The sequence below is a fragment of the Xyrauchen texanus genome, chromosome 32 (assembly GCF_025860055.1).
Source record: "Xyrauchen texanus isolate HMW12.3.18 chromosome 32, RBS_HiC_50CHRs, whole genome shotgun sequence".
In the NCBI taxonomy this organism is placed as follows: domain Eukaryota; kingdom Metazoa; phylum Chordata; class Actinopteri; order Cypriniformes; family Catostomidae; genus Xyrauchen; species Xyrauchen texanus.
Window position 1 is genome coordinate 17,982,898 of NC_068307.1, and position 21,884 is coordinate 18,004,781.

Consider the following 21,884-nt stretch of genomic DNA (forward strand, 5'->3'; position numbering starts at 1 on the left):
ATGCCCTATTCCCTTCAAAAACAATCATCCTCCACTATGAGAGCTTCAGATGGCTTAAAGGTGATAACGGTCTGAAATTACTTTTTAACCCTACAGCATGGACTCCCTCCAAAGTGCCCTGCAAAGGCATGATCAGCGCCAGAAACAAGACATGTGTAATATAAACACAGCAGTTCTGTGGCGTTATTAAAGAATTACAGTATTTAAGCACCCCCACCAGCCAGGCCCAATCGCTGTGTCCAAATATCAGTACTTCCCTACTATATAGTATGCCAAAAACAGTATGCCAATGGGTATGGCCGAATCCTCAGTATTCATGAAACAGTACGCAAGAAAAACCCGGATGACCTACTTTTTCTAGTGAGATTCTGAAGTGCAGATCGACTGGACACTTTACAAACCCATAATCCCTTGGGAGCTGAGGGGATGCTGGATTTAAAAGAATGCTCTTTTCAACTGTGAGTGATATATATACCAAAAACCATTGTTTCTTATGCTTAAATGGTGCTTATTTAACACAATCAGAACAGATTATTTATGCGTTTGTTGTTATTACGTCAAATTTTCGGGGCATGGTTAAAACCCATGTCCCATGATGAAATATGTCCGAAATCTATTCATACTACTCGCATGCATACCTAAAGAACGTACTGTTTTACTGGCCGAGAAGTGCTTCCTTCATCAAAGAAAGTGCATACCGTGACAGTACGTGGTTTTAGTAGCAGTGATTGACTCAACCAATGGTGTGTGTTTAGGGCGGAACTATCTGGTTTTTCAATGGAAGATGGGGGAGTGTTCAGGAACCCTGATTATCATAATTTCACCAACCATGCAGTACCTTTTAAAAACTTAATTTGGTAATGCTAGAGGTGCAACAATTACACATTTCAACTTTAATTTACCACTCAAGCACTTTTGTTTTTAAAGTTAAAAAAGACACAGCATAACAGGAATGAACAAGGTATTTATACTGTAATTGTCACCTTATCAAAACAGCATCATGACTACCCTAAGTGAAGAGTAACACCTAACATGAATTAACCTGTGATGTGTGTTTATTTCTGTATTCTCTCTCTCTCTCTCTGTCTTTCTCAGCTGACAAAGTGCTAAAGCAAAGCCTCTGTTACTGTCTGTTAAGAGAACAGCTCCGTTTGAAGCTTTATTGGAAAGGTATGCCTGGTCCCTCATGTATAGTTTTCCACACACGGCGGTTGCTGGCGTGTGCTCCAGATCTTTCAAGAAAGAAAAAACAGATGTGGCCTCTTGTCTCTCTTACCCACATCTCTTTCAGGCCAATATACATTTCCAACTGAATGCTTTTAAGAAAGTGACCTGTTACACTGACAGATATATTTTTCAAACATTGTCTGGACTTGTCAAGTGATTTCTAAGAGAGAGAGAAAATTTGTTTGTGAACAGTTTATTAGCAGCAATGGTAACATTTCCTCTCAGAGCTTCTATTGCGGCTGTCATTGTAAGAATATGACTGCTGACGGATCTAATGCAGCAGTGAGCGACGGACGCAGATATGAGCATGTCAAAGTCAAACCAAACAATGCGGCCAAATACACCCAAGGGGTCAACGTCAGTGAGTCACGCTGACCTCGGCTGGCAAACCCTTGATGTTCGGTCAAGTCAGACGAACTAAATCCAAATAGACAGTATGTAAAACTAATATGCATCACTTTTGTTGTAAATGGGTAGTTGACAAGGCCGTAGGTTTGGCTTGAACATTGAGGGGGTTGCAGCATGAAGCATTTACATGTTTTCCATTGATCACGGAGGGAATCTGCACCCTTGTATTTGACATACTAAATCTAAGCCAACTTTAAACAGCATTTTGCTGATTCATTAACAATAATGCAAAGTTCATAACCTCAAATTCATTGAGACACTACAATAGCCTACTACTTTACTAAATAGTAGTGTTAGCATTCATTTTTTTAAACATTTTAAATAAACTCGTGGAAGAAAGGTGGATTTAAATCTGTGAACAGCTTAAAAGAAATGGAATACATTAATATTAATTTTAAGCTTTTTTTTTGTGATGTTTGTGCAACCACTATAGCTCTTGGTCACTGTGGGAGAACCCATTTCCCAGTAAAACCGTTGCCATGTCCCCATAAATTGGTGGCAATGGTGTTTTTTCCATGAAAAAAATTAAATGCCAAAGCCTCCAGCTGAGCAGTGAAACTAGGCCAAATAATTTATTCCACCATCAAGCAAAATAAGATGCAAGGGCATGATGTGTGGTGTTTGCAGGTCCAAACCATGTAAGGTGGTCCATGAACTGTCACCACTGTTGACATGGCTGTCAGTAATTGGCCAAGGTGGAACAATTATTAGCTGGTTGGCCTGGCTAATATAAGTCTGTCACTGAGCATATGATGTTTTCACTATCAAGGCACAGCTGACATATAAATCCATTTGAAGGAAGTTATGTTCTATACAGCATACATAATAGCATACATTGCCTCTACCAATCTTTAAAGAACAGATGTAGTGAAACTTAATTTATGTCAATATGTGATTTTCCTTCTCTGTTGTGGGGTATAATAATTTCACGATCCCTTCCACAAGTTATTAGGCACCCAATGGTCTATACATATATGCAGAATCCTTTGTGAATCTTTAATACATGAGCACCGTTAATCTCTGCACCATCTTTAAAAGCAGAATTAAACTTTCATTTGTAGTTTTTTTCCTATGTGCCTGTTGAGCCCCCAGACTACTCTACTGCTTAAATATTAATCAGTGCTGAATCACACATTGTGGAGTTTCTGTCTCTCGCTCTGTAAATGCAACACAGTCTCTAGCAAATTACACTAAACACAAGCATCAATCCACTCCTCTCTCATAAGATGATTTAACCTACAAGTAACAAAATGCTTGATTGCAAGATTTCACCAAGTAGCACATGATCCTGTTTCGACAACCTTGTTGGACCTGGACCAACATTCCTATTAGATTTTGGTGCCGTAACCACATAGACAATAAGGGGGAACGTTCCCATAATATTCTGATAAGCGGTGGACCAATATGAGTTTTTCAATAAATTATTAAAGTATTTAATTAACATTTGGTCCCCCTAATCCTGAATATGTGGCTACACTCTTGGGTTTAGGTTTAAGATGGACTTTGACTACACACTCAAAAAATACTCAATAAAATAGCTCTGTGGCTGAATTGAATTCAGTCATGGACAGTGGTTCCATGTGTTTGAAATGAGATTTCTTTACTTTAGTTGCAATCTTAGTAAACACGTTGTGTAGAAAGAAAACAAGTTGAATTGGGTAAGCCCAACAAAATTAGACATACCAATGTAACGCAAATAAACCTCTATCATTCTTTATGTACTAACTAGAGAATGTGAATGTCGGCATGCTAAATACATGTTGGTTGGAAGCACTACTTAGTGTAGTTTAGTAATTATACTACAATAAGCACAGTAGTTGCTCAAAGAAGCATGCTATCAATTTCATGTACAACAATTACCTGTCCTCATCATTATTAGCTCAAGCTCCACTCTTCACCATAATGGAAATCCCCAAAAACTCCAACATCATAGAAACCATTCTAAATCTCAACATTACAAAACATTCAAAGCATGCTGGGAAATGAAACCCCTGCCCAGTTTCATCAATGCTACATTAACACCACAGAAAGTATTAATGTAATCCCAACACAAATGGATTAAGTAAACTTCCATTTTATAACTGTAAATGGATAGAATGCAGTGAAATCAAACTGCGACAAAAAGTTCTAGAATTGTGCTGCTTTAGTACTGTACATTTTGCGTAAGTAAATTGAACAAGCAGCCAAAATTATGTTTTGAGTGCATGATTTCACTCTGATTTCAGGGCTAGTTACTGGTTGGGGTTATGGTTGTGACCATGCTTGTTTGACAGGCTAATTTTGGACCAACATACTGTAGTAGCTACTTTTAAAAACCATGGTCACCACAAAGAAAACATAGCATAGCGTGTTACATGTCTGGACACTCACAAAACAACATCAAAAGTCAACAAAATGTGAGCAGGTTGACACATATAACTTTCAAGAAATCATAGATAGGCCTACACATTATTAATAATTAATAAATACTAAAATAACTGAGGTATTAAATGATTGAGGTATAATAATCAAGTCATTTGATGTGAAATTATTGCTCAGCTTAAAAACAAAAACACATAGGCTATTTAAAGACATCACACCCCAAGAGAGAAGACGCAATTATAATGCTTTATCTAATGTGCTCTATAATTAGGTTACATTTCATTTAATGACAATCTTAATGGGCAATATCTCCAAAGTTTCAGTGTGTAGGTCCTTTCCTAGCAGCTCCGCCCCGCTGTAGCGGACCGACAGCGGAGAGACTGAGACATGTGTTGAAAGACAGACAGAGAAAGAGAGACGGAGAGAGCGCTTTAGAGGCAGGACCGCTCGTGTTTGGATATGAAAGGGAAAAATGTCGTTTCACACTTATGAGAGTGACGGTTTATGATGAGCAGCAAGTTGTGCAGGGTCTCGTTGACAGAAGCGAAAACAACCACAGCATCAACTTTGCGTGTGATGCACGGCGTCTGCTCGCGCCGCTCCGGGACTCGGCATCTGTTGTGAGCGCTCGCCAGCGCCGCAACCAGGAACTTTCGTAGGCTACTTTTCGTGGTTAGTATTATTGACTGCCAATAAGGAAGAACGAGACGTCTTTAGGTGGCTTCATAGAGGAGGCACGCGCGCTTCCCGGCACATGTGTGCAGTAGCTATCAAACTGTCCACTACAGGATTTTAGAGCATGGAAATATGGCTGAATGGATGGTAACTTTTTGGCCACTTTTTTCAAAATCTGAAAAAAGTTTTTGAAAGCCACTGGAAGGAAGAATGGATCTGAAAAGCAAGCGGTAGGCTATAACATTTGGCGCACGAAAAGTGACATTTAAATGCGTGTAAGGAACCCATTCAGTTTAAATGATCAACATGGAAACATTGAGTTTCTATGAACTTCTCTCATTCTCAAGATATAGAGCTCGAGATGCTAGACGGATCAGCACTGAAAAGTGCATTCAATGAGCTTTGACTTGACTGTTAATATCTTTGCATAATGAATAAGATTCACCCACACATGATCATCAAATTGCTAAAGAACAGATATCTTACTCTTAAATAAATCTGTATATTCAACGAACTTGTATTTTCTCATCGTTTACATTGACATTATGGACAAGAACTGTATTGCATATCAGATGGAGTTGACTCTGTTGATGGTCGTCCTCCTCTTTTGGGTCACCGTGTGTACGGATGACAGTAAGATCATTTCAGATCGGTATGCTGTGTACTGGAACAGCACGAATCCCAGGTAAGAAACATCTCTCTACAGTCACGAGTGTGCTATTAATCACAATTGCAAAACCATGGCTTGCAGTTTTTACACCAGTTTTACCAAACTAAAATCACGTCAGGGTTGTTTTGAACTTTTCTCGTTTTTGGTGTGAATCTGAATGATCTAAATATTTATATTAAGTATATAATATTTATGATATCTTTGCATTACATATTAAAAAAAATAATAATAAAAAAAAAATATATATATATATATATATATATATATATATATATATATATATATATATATATATATATATATATATATGCCTATATATAATTTTTTTCTTTTGTCACTTTGCTAATACATACAAAACAATGTGAGGCCTACTACCTTTAAGTAAGATTCCACTTTCTTTCTTTCTTTCTTTCTTTCTTTGGAATAAAACACAAAAACCTTTGTGTATCAGGCATCTCTCAGCCTGACAGTGGGAACTGTTCTAACGACTTGTGTTTTCCATTTGAAAGTACTTATAGGTCTTGTCACATAATCAGTCTCTATGTGAACACACTGTAACTTTTTGGGCCCATTTATTGCATGCTTACTGTTTGACACAGTAGCTTGGTGTCTGCTATAAGTTACTGAGGACCATGATCTGTTAAATTGTGTCCTGTTGATCTGCTGGGGTGATATGAAAAATATGCAAATAAATGCATCTGATTTCCTGCCAGCTTTTAAAGATAGTGCTATTTTGTTTTTCATTCTTTCTCCGTTGATGGTCCTGAGGTGGGAACAGTACTGTAGAATTTTGGTTTCAGATCACTATATGGTTTAAATAGTCTAAAATTAATCCCTCAAACTCCCCCCCTCTCCCAGTACACCAACACCCCTCATCAGGCCGTTCTCAGACGTTCCGACAGCATTCCTATTGCAGCTTTTGGCAGAAGACAGACCTTTGTCTAACCTTTTAGTCATACTTAAACTGCTCATTTTAGTACAGAACACTGACATTAAATAGATCAGTCATTTTAACCAGAGTTTTAGCCAGTTCGAGTTATTTTCACAGAAATATCAACAGGTGTTTACTGTTTATACCCATCATTAGTTGTATGGAGTCTTAAGAAGTATTTTTAGACTTAGTTTAGGCTAAGGCTCGTTGTTTTTAGTCTTGTGTAAGGACCCATTTAGTTGCTGACTCTGCTGACAGTGAAATCTTATAAAAAAGCATTTATGACAAACAATAGAGTAGAAAGAACTAGGGAACAGAATTATTAACTTTTTTTATTACTAATCTTAAAGGAAAAAGTCTAGATGCAGAAAGAGGAGACTCTACTAGTTTTCCCACACTTCCGCTATACTTAAAAATCAGTTCACCCTTCATTCTTTAAAATGTTAATGTAGGCTTGATTTTGCATTACAAGTTATCCCTCTCCAGTTGACCAACTAAAGCTAAAAAATAAAGTATTTTCAGTTTCTTATTCCATGCATCAGTATGTACTTGTAATGTAGAGCCTGATATGATTCTACGTTTAAGTTATACAGTGTGTTTGTGTCTGCTGTGTTATGTTAGGGCAGTGAAATGTTTGTTCAGCAAAACTGAGATGGTCTTCCCTCTGTTTGTGAGAGAGCTCAGGGAAAAGGTATCTCTATTATTAGGCTGCAGATAGTGTTTTACCCATACTATTGATTTTACTGGGCTGCCTGTAGATCTATGAGATATCAAATCTTCCAGGTTTGCTTGGTGGCCTGGAGGATTTGAAGCGACTGAGCAGATGTGTGCATTATAGTTCCAAGTGTTCGGTTAGTAGTTTGAATCTCTGCAAAACTGAAATTAGACTTTACAGGCTTCATTTTGATCTGTGGTTTTCCAGCACTCTACCATAAAAGTAAGCAGAGCTGTCCGGTGTGGTTTGAATGAGGTCTCGTCTGTTTGAGTTTGTTATGTGGCTCAATTAGGAGTGCGGGAGTGGAATGACTTGTGTTAAATGACCCCAATCAGAGTATAAATAAATACACTGAAATATATTTCTGCTCTGTTGGAGTTTAAACCTGTAGGTGTCAATTTAACCCTTGTGACTTTACGGTTAGAAGTACAAGGAGGTCGTGAGTTAGTGTGAAAAGTGGTTACTGTGAAGAGTGTGTCCTCACGTATTGTTGGGTACACCACTTACTGTTGCACTCCATGCAGCACATCCAGACTTCCAGGCAGATGAATTGTAAAACAGATCTGATTAGGCTTGAAAAAGTTTAGATAATGATTTCATTTTTGAGTGGACTGTGAGCAGCTAATAGTTATACTAAATTCAAGCATTATACTTTGATTAAAGAGGTTCTTATCTATGGTGAATTTGTGAACAGTAGAGGACCACATGGCATGTCCTCTTATTTTGCCAAACTTCAAGCATTTTATTTTTATAGTTTTGTACTTTTAGTAAAAGGTTGTTTTTCACTGGATATTTAAGTTTTTATTTGAGGTTGCAAAGTAAAATTTGTTCCATTTTTAATTAAAATAATTATAGGATATATTTGATGGGATTTGTGTTTCTTTCCACTGACAGTAAAAAAAATTGAATGGATAGATTTTTTATTCCTATTGGTTTAACATCGTATGACTTCTACATTCGATTTTTTTTATTTACTATTTCAAGGCACATTGGCAAATTCTAACAAAAAACTAGCCTTGTCAGAATTTTTTTTTTCTTTTTGTCGTTTTATTTTGGCTATTTTTTGTGTGTTTTAATTGGCTCATCATGGTTATCAGGGATGCCTTGTGTCAGAAGATTTGGGGAATATGAGGGCACGACATAGATATGGCTGTCTGGATCCACATGCTTTTCTTTTCTCTTAGGAACATTAACCTCAATTGTGACTCAATTGTGATGGTGGAAATTAATGACTTTAAGCTTGACCTTGCACGGTCGTGTCAAATTTCAGCTCCTGTAGGTGGCATCGCACCATGTTTTGCCCCAGTTTACGGTTTTGTCCGCCATTTTGTGAACCCCTCACACTTGCCTCTGGAATGTGGTGCAAGCTGAAGATAAAAAATGGAGCATGGGGTTAAATCAGTCATGCTATTAAACCAAATCAGGAATATATATAGATATACAATTTTTATTTATTTTTTATTTTTTATTTTATAGCACTTTATTCATAACTTTATTTTAAGGTTTATCACTTTGGGCAATATTATTGTATCGATCATAATATATTATTATAATTATAATTTAGTTACTTTTGCTATATTATTGTCAAAGTGGTTTTAGTGATATAGTGTCCTCCTTCATATTGTTCCAGAATACAAAATATGTAAATATATATATATATATATATATATATATATATATATTGTTACATATGTATTATACAAATATTGTTGTATATTATTAAATATTATTGTATATATATATAAACAATATTTAATTATTAAATATATAGTTTAAACATACTTTTGAAGTTTATTTTTACTCAAATTATCATAATTTTTAAACTGCTGTTATCCCAACTGTGTTAGGGCATGTTAAGAAAATACCTGTTTTTCAGATATGCATTCTTAAATTAGTTCAATCAAGTTAAAGTAAGGAGAAACATTGTCATGACCCGAAAAAGTGTAATGTACCAAATGTTTCATAGTGTGCTGGATCAGAGAGTAGTTTACGTTAATTTTTTTCTATTGATTTATTTTCTTTACTGTAAATACTAATATTATATAAAAATATATATAAAAAAATAGCTGACTCAACTTAAGCTTTATTTTTTACTATTCTTTCTAGTTTTAATTAAGTTACCATTACTCTCTAAACCTTAAAGTTGTAATGAATAACAAATAAAATCAAGTGGTTCTAATTAAAGAGTACTTGAAATGTCACATTTTGGAATCATAACTGAAATATATAAAATCTTTAAACTTTGGCTTTGAATACTACTAACTCAAAAATGATCAAGTACAAAATTGTGGCTGTGAAGAATACTGAAAGCCTTTGCGCTTGAATACATTATGTATTGTATGTACATTATGTTTGATCAAGACAAGGAAACTTATGAAACTATATAAAATGTATATAGTTTTTAAATCTTATGACTATTGTTGTTGTTTTGTTGAAGCTGTAGGTGATTATTGTTACCTCTGGTGAACTTGGAGCCTGTTACAGTTAAGAAATTCTTCTCTAGTCAAATGTACACTAAGAAGTGTGGAAGAGAATCCAATGTGCCAGTCATAATTTCCCTTATATTGTATAAGACGTGCTATAACTCAATTTAAATAATTCAATAAAAACAGTGATATTTAATCATAGATTAGTTAATTTTACCTAAGAAATGAAGTTCATTTTACATGAGCCAAATAAGTATGTTTATTTAGGACCAGCGTGCAAACCATCTGCCATTTAATAATTGAAGTCATTGAAGATTTTAAAGTGAATATGGCAAGTCATATATTGGAAAATTATAAATTTGTACTCAGTGCCAGTTCGTTGTTCCTGAAATGAATTGATTTTATTTTAAGCTGCACTTTGAGTCCGTATGTGTGCTTCTAATTAATTTGTGGCAACTGGAGGGCGGCAAGTTACAGTCTACTTTCATCCATGCAGGGCATATAAAAAATACTTGCGTAAAATTTACAATGCATGAATGAGTGTTTCTTCAGCTAAGTCCGTGACCTGCTGTCCTGAGGGTTTGTAAGAAGCACTCAGTGAGATATCGCTTGGAAAACCCATTCCAACCACCCATTCGCCGTCCATCCCGTGACTTATTTCAACTATAGCATGAGATTGCAGTTTCTTGCAGTGGTGTAATCGAATGAACTAATCCATTAAAGTGGTAGAAATATAATCATTGTTTTTTCCCCAATGACTCTTGTCCATTAATACACAGTTACGGCCGTAAAAGGAAAGCACTTAAACTGACAGAGTTCAGGGCACAGTAAATTCGTTAGTTTGAAAATCAGATTACAGTGGGAATGGTGGTCGGCTGTGTCCACTTGCTAAAAAAAAACTGTGTATCTTTTAAGATGGGTGCATGAAGTCATGCGGCCTAGCTAGTGCTTCATTTCTATGAGATTAGAGGCTACTTCTGTGGGCATACTGTAGAGAGAAATTCTGTTACTGAGGTCTATAGGTCAGCAGTTGTTATAGCCATAATGCTTCCATTATGTTTAGTGCTGTTTACAGCTGGACTTGGATTCATCTGCTAATGATTATCAATGATGTGACAATGACAGAATGTTTCATAAGAATCTGTCCTTAAATATGTGGACAGAAAATGGAATAGAGCTTGCGCCAGCGGTGATAAATGCAAATGGGATAACACTATATTGCATCAAAAAGCTCTAACGTATAATTAAAAAATAAAGTTGATGCATTGTTTCAACAAAAAGCAACATGAATGAAAGAAATTATGTAATCAGTAATCTAGATTCAAAGCTTCATTAAACAAAATGACCCACGAGCTTGTTTCATAGGCAGGTCACTGTATTTAATTTACAATGTTAATTAAAGTTACATTACTGCAGGTTGGAATAAAATGTCCCTTTTTTAGCTTTGCAGTGGCTGAATGGTGGGGAAACAATTGTGCTTCTCTAAATTTGTATTGCTGGAGTAACATAACCCTCTCCGCCATTATCTGCGCTGTCCTGCTCCCCACCCTGCGACAAAATGACGGCTCATACATGAGCATTTGTACAGATGTGATCTAGTATGCAAACAACTCGAACCATTTGAGTGGACGAACAGTCCACAAATAATAACATTTATATAAAAGAGGGAATTCAAGACTATCAAGGTTAGTGTTTATTAATGCTTGAATTTGCTTTTGTTTTAGCTAAAGCAAAATATTTTAAGTTTAAGTTTTAATTGACCTGGTTAAGTTGTTTTTGTGAGCTCATACACAGAAATGTCATAGTACACGCTATAAAGTTTTCGTGGTGACACGTCTGATTTTTGTCCTTTCGAGGTGTTTATTTACCCTTTAATTGTTTCGTTAAAATTGTTTTAATTGTTTTGTAGTCTGCTTTTATACTTAAAGAAGAAATTTTTAAATATCTTAAGTGTCAAGTTTAGTCAATCTCTCAGCACTAGGGCTGCATGCAGTAATCTAATGATTATTCAACAATTCAGTCCGATTATTACAACAATTAATTATTAGCTCTTAACCAACTATTCAGCTTCTGCCTCAATTTAAAAGGTTGTATTAAATGTGCTTACAAACAATAAAGAGGAGAAAGTCATCTTTTAAAAATACCTCCGAATTAAAGGAACATTTTTGTATAAGTTTAATAAAAAAAATGCACTGCAAAAAAACTATTTTTATCAATTGTTTTTGTTTTTAATTTAAAATGGTCTAAAAATCCTTACATAGGATTAAAAAACATACATTTTAAATATTTAGCAACATTTAAAATATTTAGACTTGCTTTGAGAGAATGTATATTAAATATAAATGTATTTTGTATATAAGATTTTCTTTCACTCTAAATGTATTTTAGTCTAAATAATTTATATTTTATTTTATATAAAATACTTTATTTGTAATATTATATTCAACATTCTCGGATAAAGGTTTTTCTTCTGCAGTATACAATCCCAATTCCCAAAAAGTTGCGAAAGTATGAAAAATTTGAATAAAAACTAAAAGCAGAAATTTATAAATTATATACACCCTTTGCTATATTGTCAGCACCACAGCTACACATGGTATGATGTTTTACCTTGTGAATTTTATTATAAGTTTTTTTATTTTATTTGTACAGTCATTTTAAATCAGATGATTGCAACACACTCCAAAAAAGTTGAGACAGGGGCAATTTAAGACTAATAAAAATTGAAGAGTTGAAATAACAAGGCAATGTGAAACAGGAGATGTTATTCAGTTGAGGCAATTATGTCATATGGGGCTTTTCCACTGCACGGTACAACTCGACTCAACTGGACTCTGCTCGCTTTTTGGGGGTTTCCACTGTGGATAGTACCTGGTTCCTGATACTTTTTTAGTAACACTTCGGTGGAGGTTCCAAGTGAGTCGAGTCGATACTAAATGTGACATAAAAATCCTGCAGATCACTTAATCGTCACTAGCAGTGTCACTTGATTGGACACGTGACATCATCCCGCTAGTTTTAAAGTTATAAACAGCGATAACAGTATCATTTGTTCATGCGACTTTAGAATTGTGATAAAGGAATGGCTGTGTTCAAAACCACGCTGTGTGCAATATACGAGGAGCAGATGGTCCACTCGTTGGTGATGAGTGAAAAAGTCTCTCAGGAAGTGTCTCAGCTGGCTACCACCGGACCTACCAACAGTGTAGGGAAAAGTTAAAAATACTTCGAAGTTACTACAGAACCATTAAGGAAAAGTGGAAGTGGTTCGACCAAATGGACGCCATCTAAACTGGCGAGCAATGGGAGGGAGAGTGGATTGCATTGATCCACGATGTAGGATGGTATGTTTTGTTATGTTAACTCTACACTCTGCTTTAAAGCTTCACTTTATTTAGTTGACCAGCTACTGGAAGTTTGCTTCTAAAACAACCAGGCCAACTTAACTGTTACACTTGTGTAAAATCACCATGTAACAACTGCATTATGCAGCACAATGAGCTAGTAGCTAACAGCTAGCGGTTGTTTTATTGTTTTGGTCAGTTTGTGTCGTGTTTAAGATGATGTCACGGCAGTAGAGGCAGCGCAACTATGACGATCAACCTATAATCCCACCCACATAGAGATGGCACTAAACTGCAGTGGAAATGCAAGCTCTGAAAAGTAAAGCGAGTAGAGTTTATGTGAGTCGAACCGTAACGTGCAGTGGAAAAATGCCAATAGTCCTGTTTAAGGTGACTCCCAAAACAGCCTAGTCCTTCAAGTGCAAGAATCATTTAAGACTTGTCAATTTGCCAACAGATAAGGAACGTAGCCTTGTCGTACCAAAACAAAGAGGCACCAAAACACTATCCCGGGCTTTCAGTTTCATCATACCACGGTGGTGAAATGACCTTCCCAACTCAATCCGGGAAGCTAACTCACTCTCTATCTTCAAAAAACGGCTAAAAACACATCTTTTCCAAAAGCACTTAACCGGTCACAAAAAAAAAATTGTTGCACTTAAATCTGTTTTGTATACTATTCTGATGATAGTGAAACTTTGTAATATGGCACTTTTTGTACCACTGTGATTCGCTGATGTTTTTTCCTGTTTTGTAAGTCGCTTTGGATAAAAGCGTCTGCCAAATGAATAAATGTAAATGTAAATGATATAGTTAAAAGATTCAATGAATCTGATAAATTCTTGGTGTGTAAAGGGCAAGACGAAAACCACTTCTGAATGCGCATGATCTCTGATCCCTCAGATATCACTGCCTTAAAAAACATCATTCATCTGTAATTGATTAATATCATTAGCTTGGGATAACTTTAGTAAACCTTTGTTAGTCAACACCACTCGCCGCTGCATCCACAAATGCAAGTTAAGACTTTGCTATTCAAAGCAGAAGTCATACATCAACACTGTCTAGAAGCGCTGCCAAATTCTCTGAGCTCGGTCTCATCTTAGATGGAAAGTAGAACAGTGGGACTGTGATTTTTGGTCCGAAGAGTCCACATTTCCAAAAGTTTTTTAAAAATACAGCCATTGTGTTATCTGGGCCAAAGAGGAAAAGGACCATACAAGCTGTTGTTAGCATCAGGTCCAAAAGCCAGCGTCTGTGGGGGCCAGGGGTGTGTCAGTGCCCATTGCATGGGTAACTTGCACATCAGTGAGAACACCATGAATGCAGAAAGATATGTACACATTTTGGAGCAACATAAACTGCCTTCTAGCACCATCTTTTCAACGTCCCTGCATTTTCCAGCAGGACAACTTCAAACCACATACTGCCTGGATTACAAGTGCATGGCTGTGTAAGCAGAGAGTATGGTTGCTAAATTGGCCTGTCTTTAGTTCTGACATGTCTCCAATTGAGAATGTGTGGCGTATTAAGCACACCATCCAGCAACGAAGAGCCCATACAAATGTGCAGCTAAAGACCTACATAATGAATGTATGGGAAAATTCCACTTTCTAAACTTTACAAACTTGTGTCTTCAGTGCCCAAATACTTAACATGTGTTATTAGAAGAAATGGTGATGTTTCACAGTGGTAAACACTCGACTGTCCGAACTTTTTTTGGAGCATGTTTTAATCATTTTATTTAAAATTACTGTACATTTAAAAAATTTACAAATTACTTTTTATTAGCATTTTTTATACTGTCCCAACTTTTTTGGAATTGGGGTTGTAGCTGCTAAAGTAAATGTAGTTTGTTTTAAAGGAGTTTTGGGTATTTCTATTGGAAAACAAGCAAAAAAAAAAAAAAGTATTTTGTTGCAGTGTATAATGGGGCGAAAACTACCTTCTCTCACCTTTTTGTTCACTTCAGTCCATCTTAAACTCACCAAAAAACTCTCTCTTATTAATATTGAAGAATTTTCTTCACAATAAGAAATGCACAGTAACACATATATTATGATACAATAAGTCGCGAGCCTTCAGATTATAATGTAGCTGCAGCAAGCATGTGTGAGGGGGATGAGTGTCGCCACAACAGAGTGTGCATCAGCCGGGTGCAATTCCACGTTCGGCTTATTCCACAACGAGAGTGCTTACTTATTTTGTATTTTTGTAGAATTCCCTCATATTTTGCAATCTACACCACTTGAAGCTGTTTGGAAAGTTTAGAGTGCATCTGGCCTGTGAGCTGTTTTTTCTTCTTCTCCTCAGTCAGACACAAGATGCAGAGCTGCTCTTGTGTGCAACCATTATAGTTTCATAATGATCTTATGTTAAATGAGATCAAACGACTGTTTGACAATGAACATTTTTGACATTGTCAACATCGTCGATAACGTCGACTAATCATTTCAGCCCTACTCAGCACACATCACACCGTCAGAAGATTGTAACTCAACTCTCTTTTATAGAATTCAGCACCAATGCTTTCAATGTTGGTGCCATGCACCATTCACGCTTGTTCTGTGCCGTGGCATAATCCAGAAATCATTCCCATGACCTTATACAGGGCATCTAATCATCCCTGTATTCTCACCTCTTTGGCTTTGGTTTATTTTAGTCTGTTTTCATACCTAGCAACAGCCCCAATCACAATGTCATGCTGCCTTCTGTATTACTCATAAATTTTAATGCCTGACCCACATTTACGTAGCGCATTGGCAGTCACGTGCATCCAGAGAGCTTGAAACTTGGTCGGAGGTATAGGTGCTCATTGAGGGGTGGATCCTTCCCAAATGGAAGAAAACACAAGGATTTCTAAACAGTAATTCTGCTGCTCTGCTCTGAATATAAAATCCAAGACTTAGAACTACTGTAGATATTTGTTTAAATATGATCTCTCTCATTTGTTTTCTTTTTTTATTATTCAGGTGCCATTGAGTTCTTGGCCAAGTTAGCTCGGGACACAGCTCTTTCTCTCTCAGGGCTGAGGCCTCTCTCATTTAGTACAGTATTTATGAGACACAAAGTGCCAGAAAGCCCTTTCTCAGATGCGAATGTGTGTGTTTTAAGAGAAGTGTGGTGCTGTCTTTAACATTCTAAACCATTTTTTCTCTGCCTAGTACTGTGGAAAACCTTTTTATTTATTGATTTTTTTCTTTGAATTATCATTATTTATTTAAATTTTTAAACAATGTGTGGCAACATTCATGTGTTTTTTTTTTTTTTTTAATGTTTTTATCACTTTTCTTGAATGGCACATTTAAAGGCAGTAGGCGTTATGTTGGCCAAATCATTGCTTAAGTTTCTCATTAAACAAATGGCGCTCCCTTAATTCCACTGAAAGTGTTTAGTTTTGTTGACCCACATTAATTTGGCTCATTATGTCCATCTACAAACTCCTCATTTCTCTCCTCGAGTGAGTTTTATTTAGAAATACACTCAGCTCTCTGCTAAGAAACCAAGAGTAATTTTATGTCTGGATCCTAATTTGTGAAATGGTTTGTATGAAGCACATTTGTACATGGGGGTTTATATAGTATAAAGCTTAAAGCGACTGACTCTAATTTGCAGTTAAAGCACTGATAATTAAAGTCATGCGCTTTAAGCAGTTTAGTAAACTTGCATAGAGGGAGATATGGGAAAATAAGTAACTCGTGTAAATGGCCAGTGCCGAATTTGACCTTAGACACAATTCATTTTACATTTAATTATTGCAACTTATTGGTCCTGAAATACAAGCAAATTAAAGCAAGTACATTATTCGTAAAGTAGAATTACACTCTAAATTGTCTATACACATTCTTAAAAGTATCACTGCCGAATAGATTTAAAATGCTGCTGTTTTCCTTTGAGTTTATAAAGTCAAAAAAATATCTTGAATTAATATGCTCCTGAGACCGTATTTCTTAATCGTTGCGCTAATAAGGATGCATTTATTTAAAGTTTTAGAAATGTATATTTGGGGGGAAAGGTTTCAGATGTTATTTTGTCCAGATCGCATTACTGTTGTGGCTTTGGCTTTCCATTTTAAAGTAATCTACATGGATAAAAAATATGATGAAATGTATAAGTTCATTGTTATCAAAATATTTTTTTTCTTTACAGCATTAATACGTTATATTACCGCTAATAGCACAAAAATTATACTTAAAAAAGTTCACTGCAAAAAGCTTTCTTTTGGAAACAGATTATTAAATCATTAAATCAAGAAAGACATTAAATGATGTGTTCTGTAAATTTAAAAGGTATTTGCAAGATATTGTTTTACTATCTGAATTTAATAATACTCAGATTTCCAGTGAGCCTTTGAGTGTGTGTGTGTGTGTGTGTGTGTGTGTGTGTGTGTGTGTGTGTGTGTGTGTGTGTGTTTGAATAATTCAAACAATACTGATCTCTACAGAAACGGCCTGGCTAAATGGTTATTAAGTGATATTTCATACTTCAGATTATTTACATTTTTATTCCAAATATTATTTTCATATTATGTGATATACTATGCACTAAGTAGTTTGCCGTGAAAGTGTCCACCTTGAAAGTGATTTATAAATATATATTGTTTTGGTGGACAGTTTATATATATATATATTTTTTTTACATTTTTTTATTTGAGTCACTAAAGAGATAAACATTAATGTATTAATTAACAAAAACTCTGCCTTACAGAAGCAGTGTAAAATTTGCAAAATTAAATCATAAGTTATTAAGTTTATAAGAATTAGATTCCTGATCCTGGAGCCACCCAGGGAACATCTGACATTTTTTTGTTTTGTCTATTTGGCATCTAACGACATCTCCCTGTGCCTGAATTAACAGACAAGTGCTGATGTGTTCAGTTGATTCACCTAATTTCACTTTGCATTGTCTCTTTTTACTAATGTGGGTGTTAAGCCAGTGAACACATGGATCTGTCTTCAAGCAACTGGGAGGAGCTGCTCGCACATCACAGCAGGCCTTGACATTCAACTACCTGAATATTTCTAAAGGAAAATAATGATAAAGCATGCGAAAAGTGTATACCTTGCCCCACTAGTCACATTGGAGTTTTCTCTCTTGAACTGCAGATACGTCAAACCTGTCATTCTTGCAGAACCAGAGAAAAACCCTGTTATCCAGTAAGGTGTTGGCAGAGCAGGGACTTGGGGTTGGGAACAATCCATGAGGTACAATGGCCGACCCACCCTAAATACCTGCTGTACGCCCATTGCCAGGGTTAGTAGGACAGTTTAAAATGCAGCATTGCTGTATCGCGCTTGCTTCATGCACTGCCAACCATGCGGTTTAATGAACTCAGCCTGCGTCTGTTAGCTTAAAACATAAGCACTGTACCTACGCTTGGCACAGACAATGTACTAAGTTAACGTTGGCTGATTTTAGCACTAACTGTGAAAGAATTACTAATATGCCCTACTTTGCAGTTGAATTAGTGAAATAAACAAGCATAAACATGTAAATATGTGTTGATGTTTAGAAGGCAGAATTTATTTAGCGAAAGAAAAGTTTTGTTTGTTCTTTTTTATGTCAGATATCTTTTTAAATTAGTGCAGTGTTCCAACATCTATTATCTAACATAATCAGCAGTGTAAACTGTTGGTGAGTGAATTGGTTTCTTTAGAATTTGTCCTGGTTTATTGAGTTTACAATGAATACAAGGTAATACAAGTCACTATATAAAAACAATTACACTCCTGTATTATTTATGTCAGAATCTACACACCACTTTGATAATATGTATTATTATTATTTAGTTTAATGTTGTATGATGTGCAATAATTGTTTGTGTAAATTACAGTATGCACATATAGATGAATGCAGACTTTTATGATGTGTAAGAAAAGGAAGCTACGTTAGCCAAGTTTAGTCCTCATTGTTAGGGTAATTATGATCAATTAATTTTATTAAAGGAGCATGTCAAAAAGGTCCACTTACACTCACTGAGCACTTTATTAAGAACACTATGGTCCTAATAATGTGTCCAATGTGGTTTTCTGCTGTTGTAGCCCATCCGCCTCAAGGTTTGACATGTTGTGCATTCTGAGATGCTATTCTGTTCACTACAATTATACACAGTGGTTATTCGAGTTACCGTAGCCTTTCTGTCAGCTCGAACCAGTCTGGCCATTCTCCAATCTCAATAAGGCGTTTCTGTCCTTAGAACTGCTGCTCACTGGATGTTTTTTTTTTAGCACCATTCTGAGTAAACTCTAGAAACTGTTGTGTGTGAAAATCCCAGGAGATCAGCAGTTACAGAAATACACAAACCAGCCCATCTGGCACCAACAATCATGTCACGGTCGAAATCAATGAGATCACATTTGACCTATTCTGATGGTTGATGTGAACATTATCTGAAGCTCCTGACCCGTATCTGAATGATTTTATGCATTGCACTGCTGCCACACGATTGGATATTTAGATAATCACATGAACAAGTATATGTACAGATGTTCCTAATAAAGTGCTCAGTGAGATCAGCACATTCATGCAAAACCACCAGAAAACGGTAGTAGTAGTTTTGTAATGGTCATGCATTTGTAGGTTGGGAGTTTACTGTATTAAAAGAGTGCAGCTCAGAGCATAATAACTCTCAGCAGTATGATTATTATTATTAGACACTTTCAAAATGTTGAAGTGTGCTTTTGGAACAGCCCAGTAGCCTAAGAGGAGCAGCATCAGTCCATGCCAAATAGAATCATTTCAGAAGTTGCTTTTTAGTGACAAACTGCTGTTTTCTCAGAAAGGAATGGGAGTGGACCAACAGGTTGATTTCTGTACACTTTTTGGCCCCCAACACAAAGCCAATCATGGCTCAGACTAAAAAATTTACATTTTAGAACTCCACTGACAACAATGCTCAGAACTGCTAGAGTGGCGTGCAGAAAGAATGTATCATTCATAACAAAACTGTAAAATAATGCTACTGTTGCTGTGCAGGCTTATTTGCCAACCAGAATTTGTAGCACCGCCACTACCTACACGTATACTACGCAGTCTGCGTAGGGCACCAACTCCCTAGGGGGGCACCATCTTACCCTAGGAGGGCAGCAGAAAGTCCACCGGCTGCCCTTAATCACACGTTAGATGTTATCTAAGGATCCGAAAACATTTGCAGAACACAGACGATCGCTTCATGCTCATATCACGCATATCATATTTTGTTTTTATATAGCACCTTCAACATCCACAACATACTGCATAACTGTATATGTCATACGTAAATATAAATTCCTTCCCAGAGAGAAAACTTTCCAGATAATCTTTCACAGAAGCACCTATATATTTCACTGGCTGTCTGTCTGTTTGAAAGTTAACGAAAGACAGGAAAACGTTGAGAGCAGTACGGGCTGTTCATGGTGCATGATGGGTATGATGATTGAGCTTTGTGTGGGAAGCACAGCACACACCCAAAACAGCCTCAAAATGTCTCAAAAAGCCCCAGCTTCTTCCAAATGATGGTGAAAGTGACAGGCAAAATGAAACCTCCAAATTGGAAATCTAGCAAGTCTGCTGTAGAGAAGCTATTGCACCTTGGTCCCGTATGTTTTATTACAGAAACAAACTCTTGTGTATATTTGGTAAAAGATAAATGCTTTTCCTGAATAAAATACAACTGTTAAGAAAATATTAAGATATTGCTTTGTGGTTTGGAACAAATGTGTTAAACATTGCAAACACTACCTTCTAGCATATGCACAAACTTGGGGGGCAAGGCTACCAGAGGACAAATGCTATACAGTTATATCATTGGTGAACGAGTTGCTGATCAGGACACAGGGAGATTACCTGGCCTGTGTTGTAAATTTAAACAGGATTAGCCATTTCAACTCAGGTGCTACACTAACAGGATTATAGTCTCCCTTTACTGCTCCATTCCAGCGTTAAGTCCAATTATAGCCCAAAAAACAAAGGTATGTTTGTTACAGAACATCCCACACAGTATTGTGTACATGTCAGCATAGCACGTCATTCACAGTCCATTTCACTTCCGCAATGTGACGTATTTACAAGTGAAATAGGATAATCAACAAGAAAAGAAATATGGGTGGTACTTGATTTTATTCATTGGAGGAAATTGTTTGGATCATGTAAAATGTTGGAAGGAAGGGGTTTAAAAATACAGGCTTGGTGATTTCAGCTGAAAAGGAAAGACATTAGGCTACCTTTTGACAAAAGGTTACTCAGACAAATTTTTTTTTTGCTTTGGAATAATGTGTACAGGTACTGATGAATTGGTCACAGTAAGACCTAAAACATCTCTTAAAGTTAATAGGGTGTTTTCATTTCACGTTGACTTTAAATACCTGGTCAACAACATATTTTAGCTGAAGTATGTAACTTTTTTATGTAAACAATACTTTCTTCTATCCCAGCTTTGTATGCAAAGCCTACTCGAATACGTAATCTCTGTCTTTCTGTGGTGCTATAAAATTTTTCCTCTGTTTGTTTGAGCAGTTCATCCAGTCCGACAAGGCAACACTGACTCAATCAATGGTGCGAGTTTGAGGTGGAACTATCTGTTTGTTCAATTAACGGCAAACGGTGTGAGTTTTCGGGAAAGCTATTTGAAAGCAATGTTTATTTTTGCGATTTTGTTTGGTGACGCTAGTGGCGCAGAAATTAAACACTGCAGCATTAATTGAATATGGCTATGTTCTTTGCAAGATTTTGGACACAGAGACAATCAACTTTTGCAGTTGACTGGTGGCCAGCGGTGCTGCAAAAGTATATTTAGATGTGTCTTAATGAATGAGACAGATTCGTTGAGACATCAGCATTGCTCTCTGTTCACATGATGTTCTGATTATGATTATCACATGCATCATGTTCTGTGTGACAAGGGTTGATGACGACTCGCAGGACTGTGGTCTGCTCAAGGCCAAACAGAGAGAAATCCCAAGAGGGATGTGTTTTTAATCTCAGGATTTTGTCTTGAAAAGCCAAACTCCTCCAGAGGGCTTTGAATTTTCTTCAAAATTCCTTACTCCTTAAGTCTTTGTTATGGGGGAGGAAAGAGACTATATGTCTATTGATAAAGATGCCGGTTGAAAATGAATTACTATATAATATTATATATTGCATTTATTTT

General features: G+C 36.3%; 1 protein-coding gene across 1 annotated transcript in view; it reads left to right on the forward strand.

The window, feature by feature from the left end:
* Positions 1 to 4,410: 4,410 nt before the first annotated feature.
* Positions 4,411 to 21,884, forward strand: part of LOC127625634 (ephrin-A2-like) — a 152,039-nt gene continuing 134,565 nt past the window's right edge. Inside the window, exon 1 of the mRNA XM_052100925.1 lies at positions 4,411 to 5,356. Within this exon, the coding sequence (XP_051956885.1) occupies positions 5,217 to 5,356 (140 nt within the window). The 5' untranslated portion in view covers positions 4,411 to 5,216. The remainder of the gene's footprint in view (positions 5,357 to 21,884) is intronic.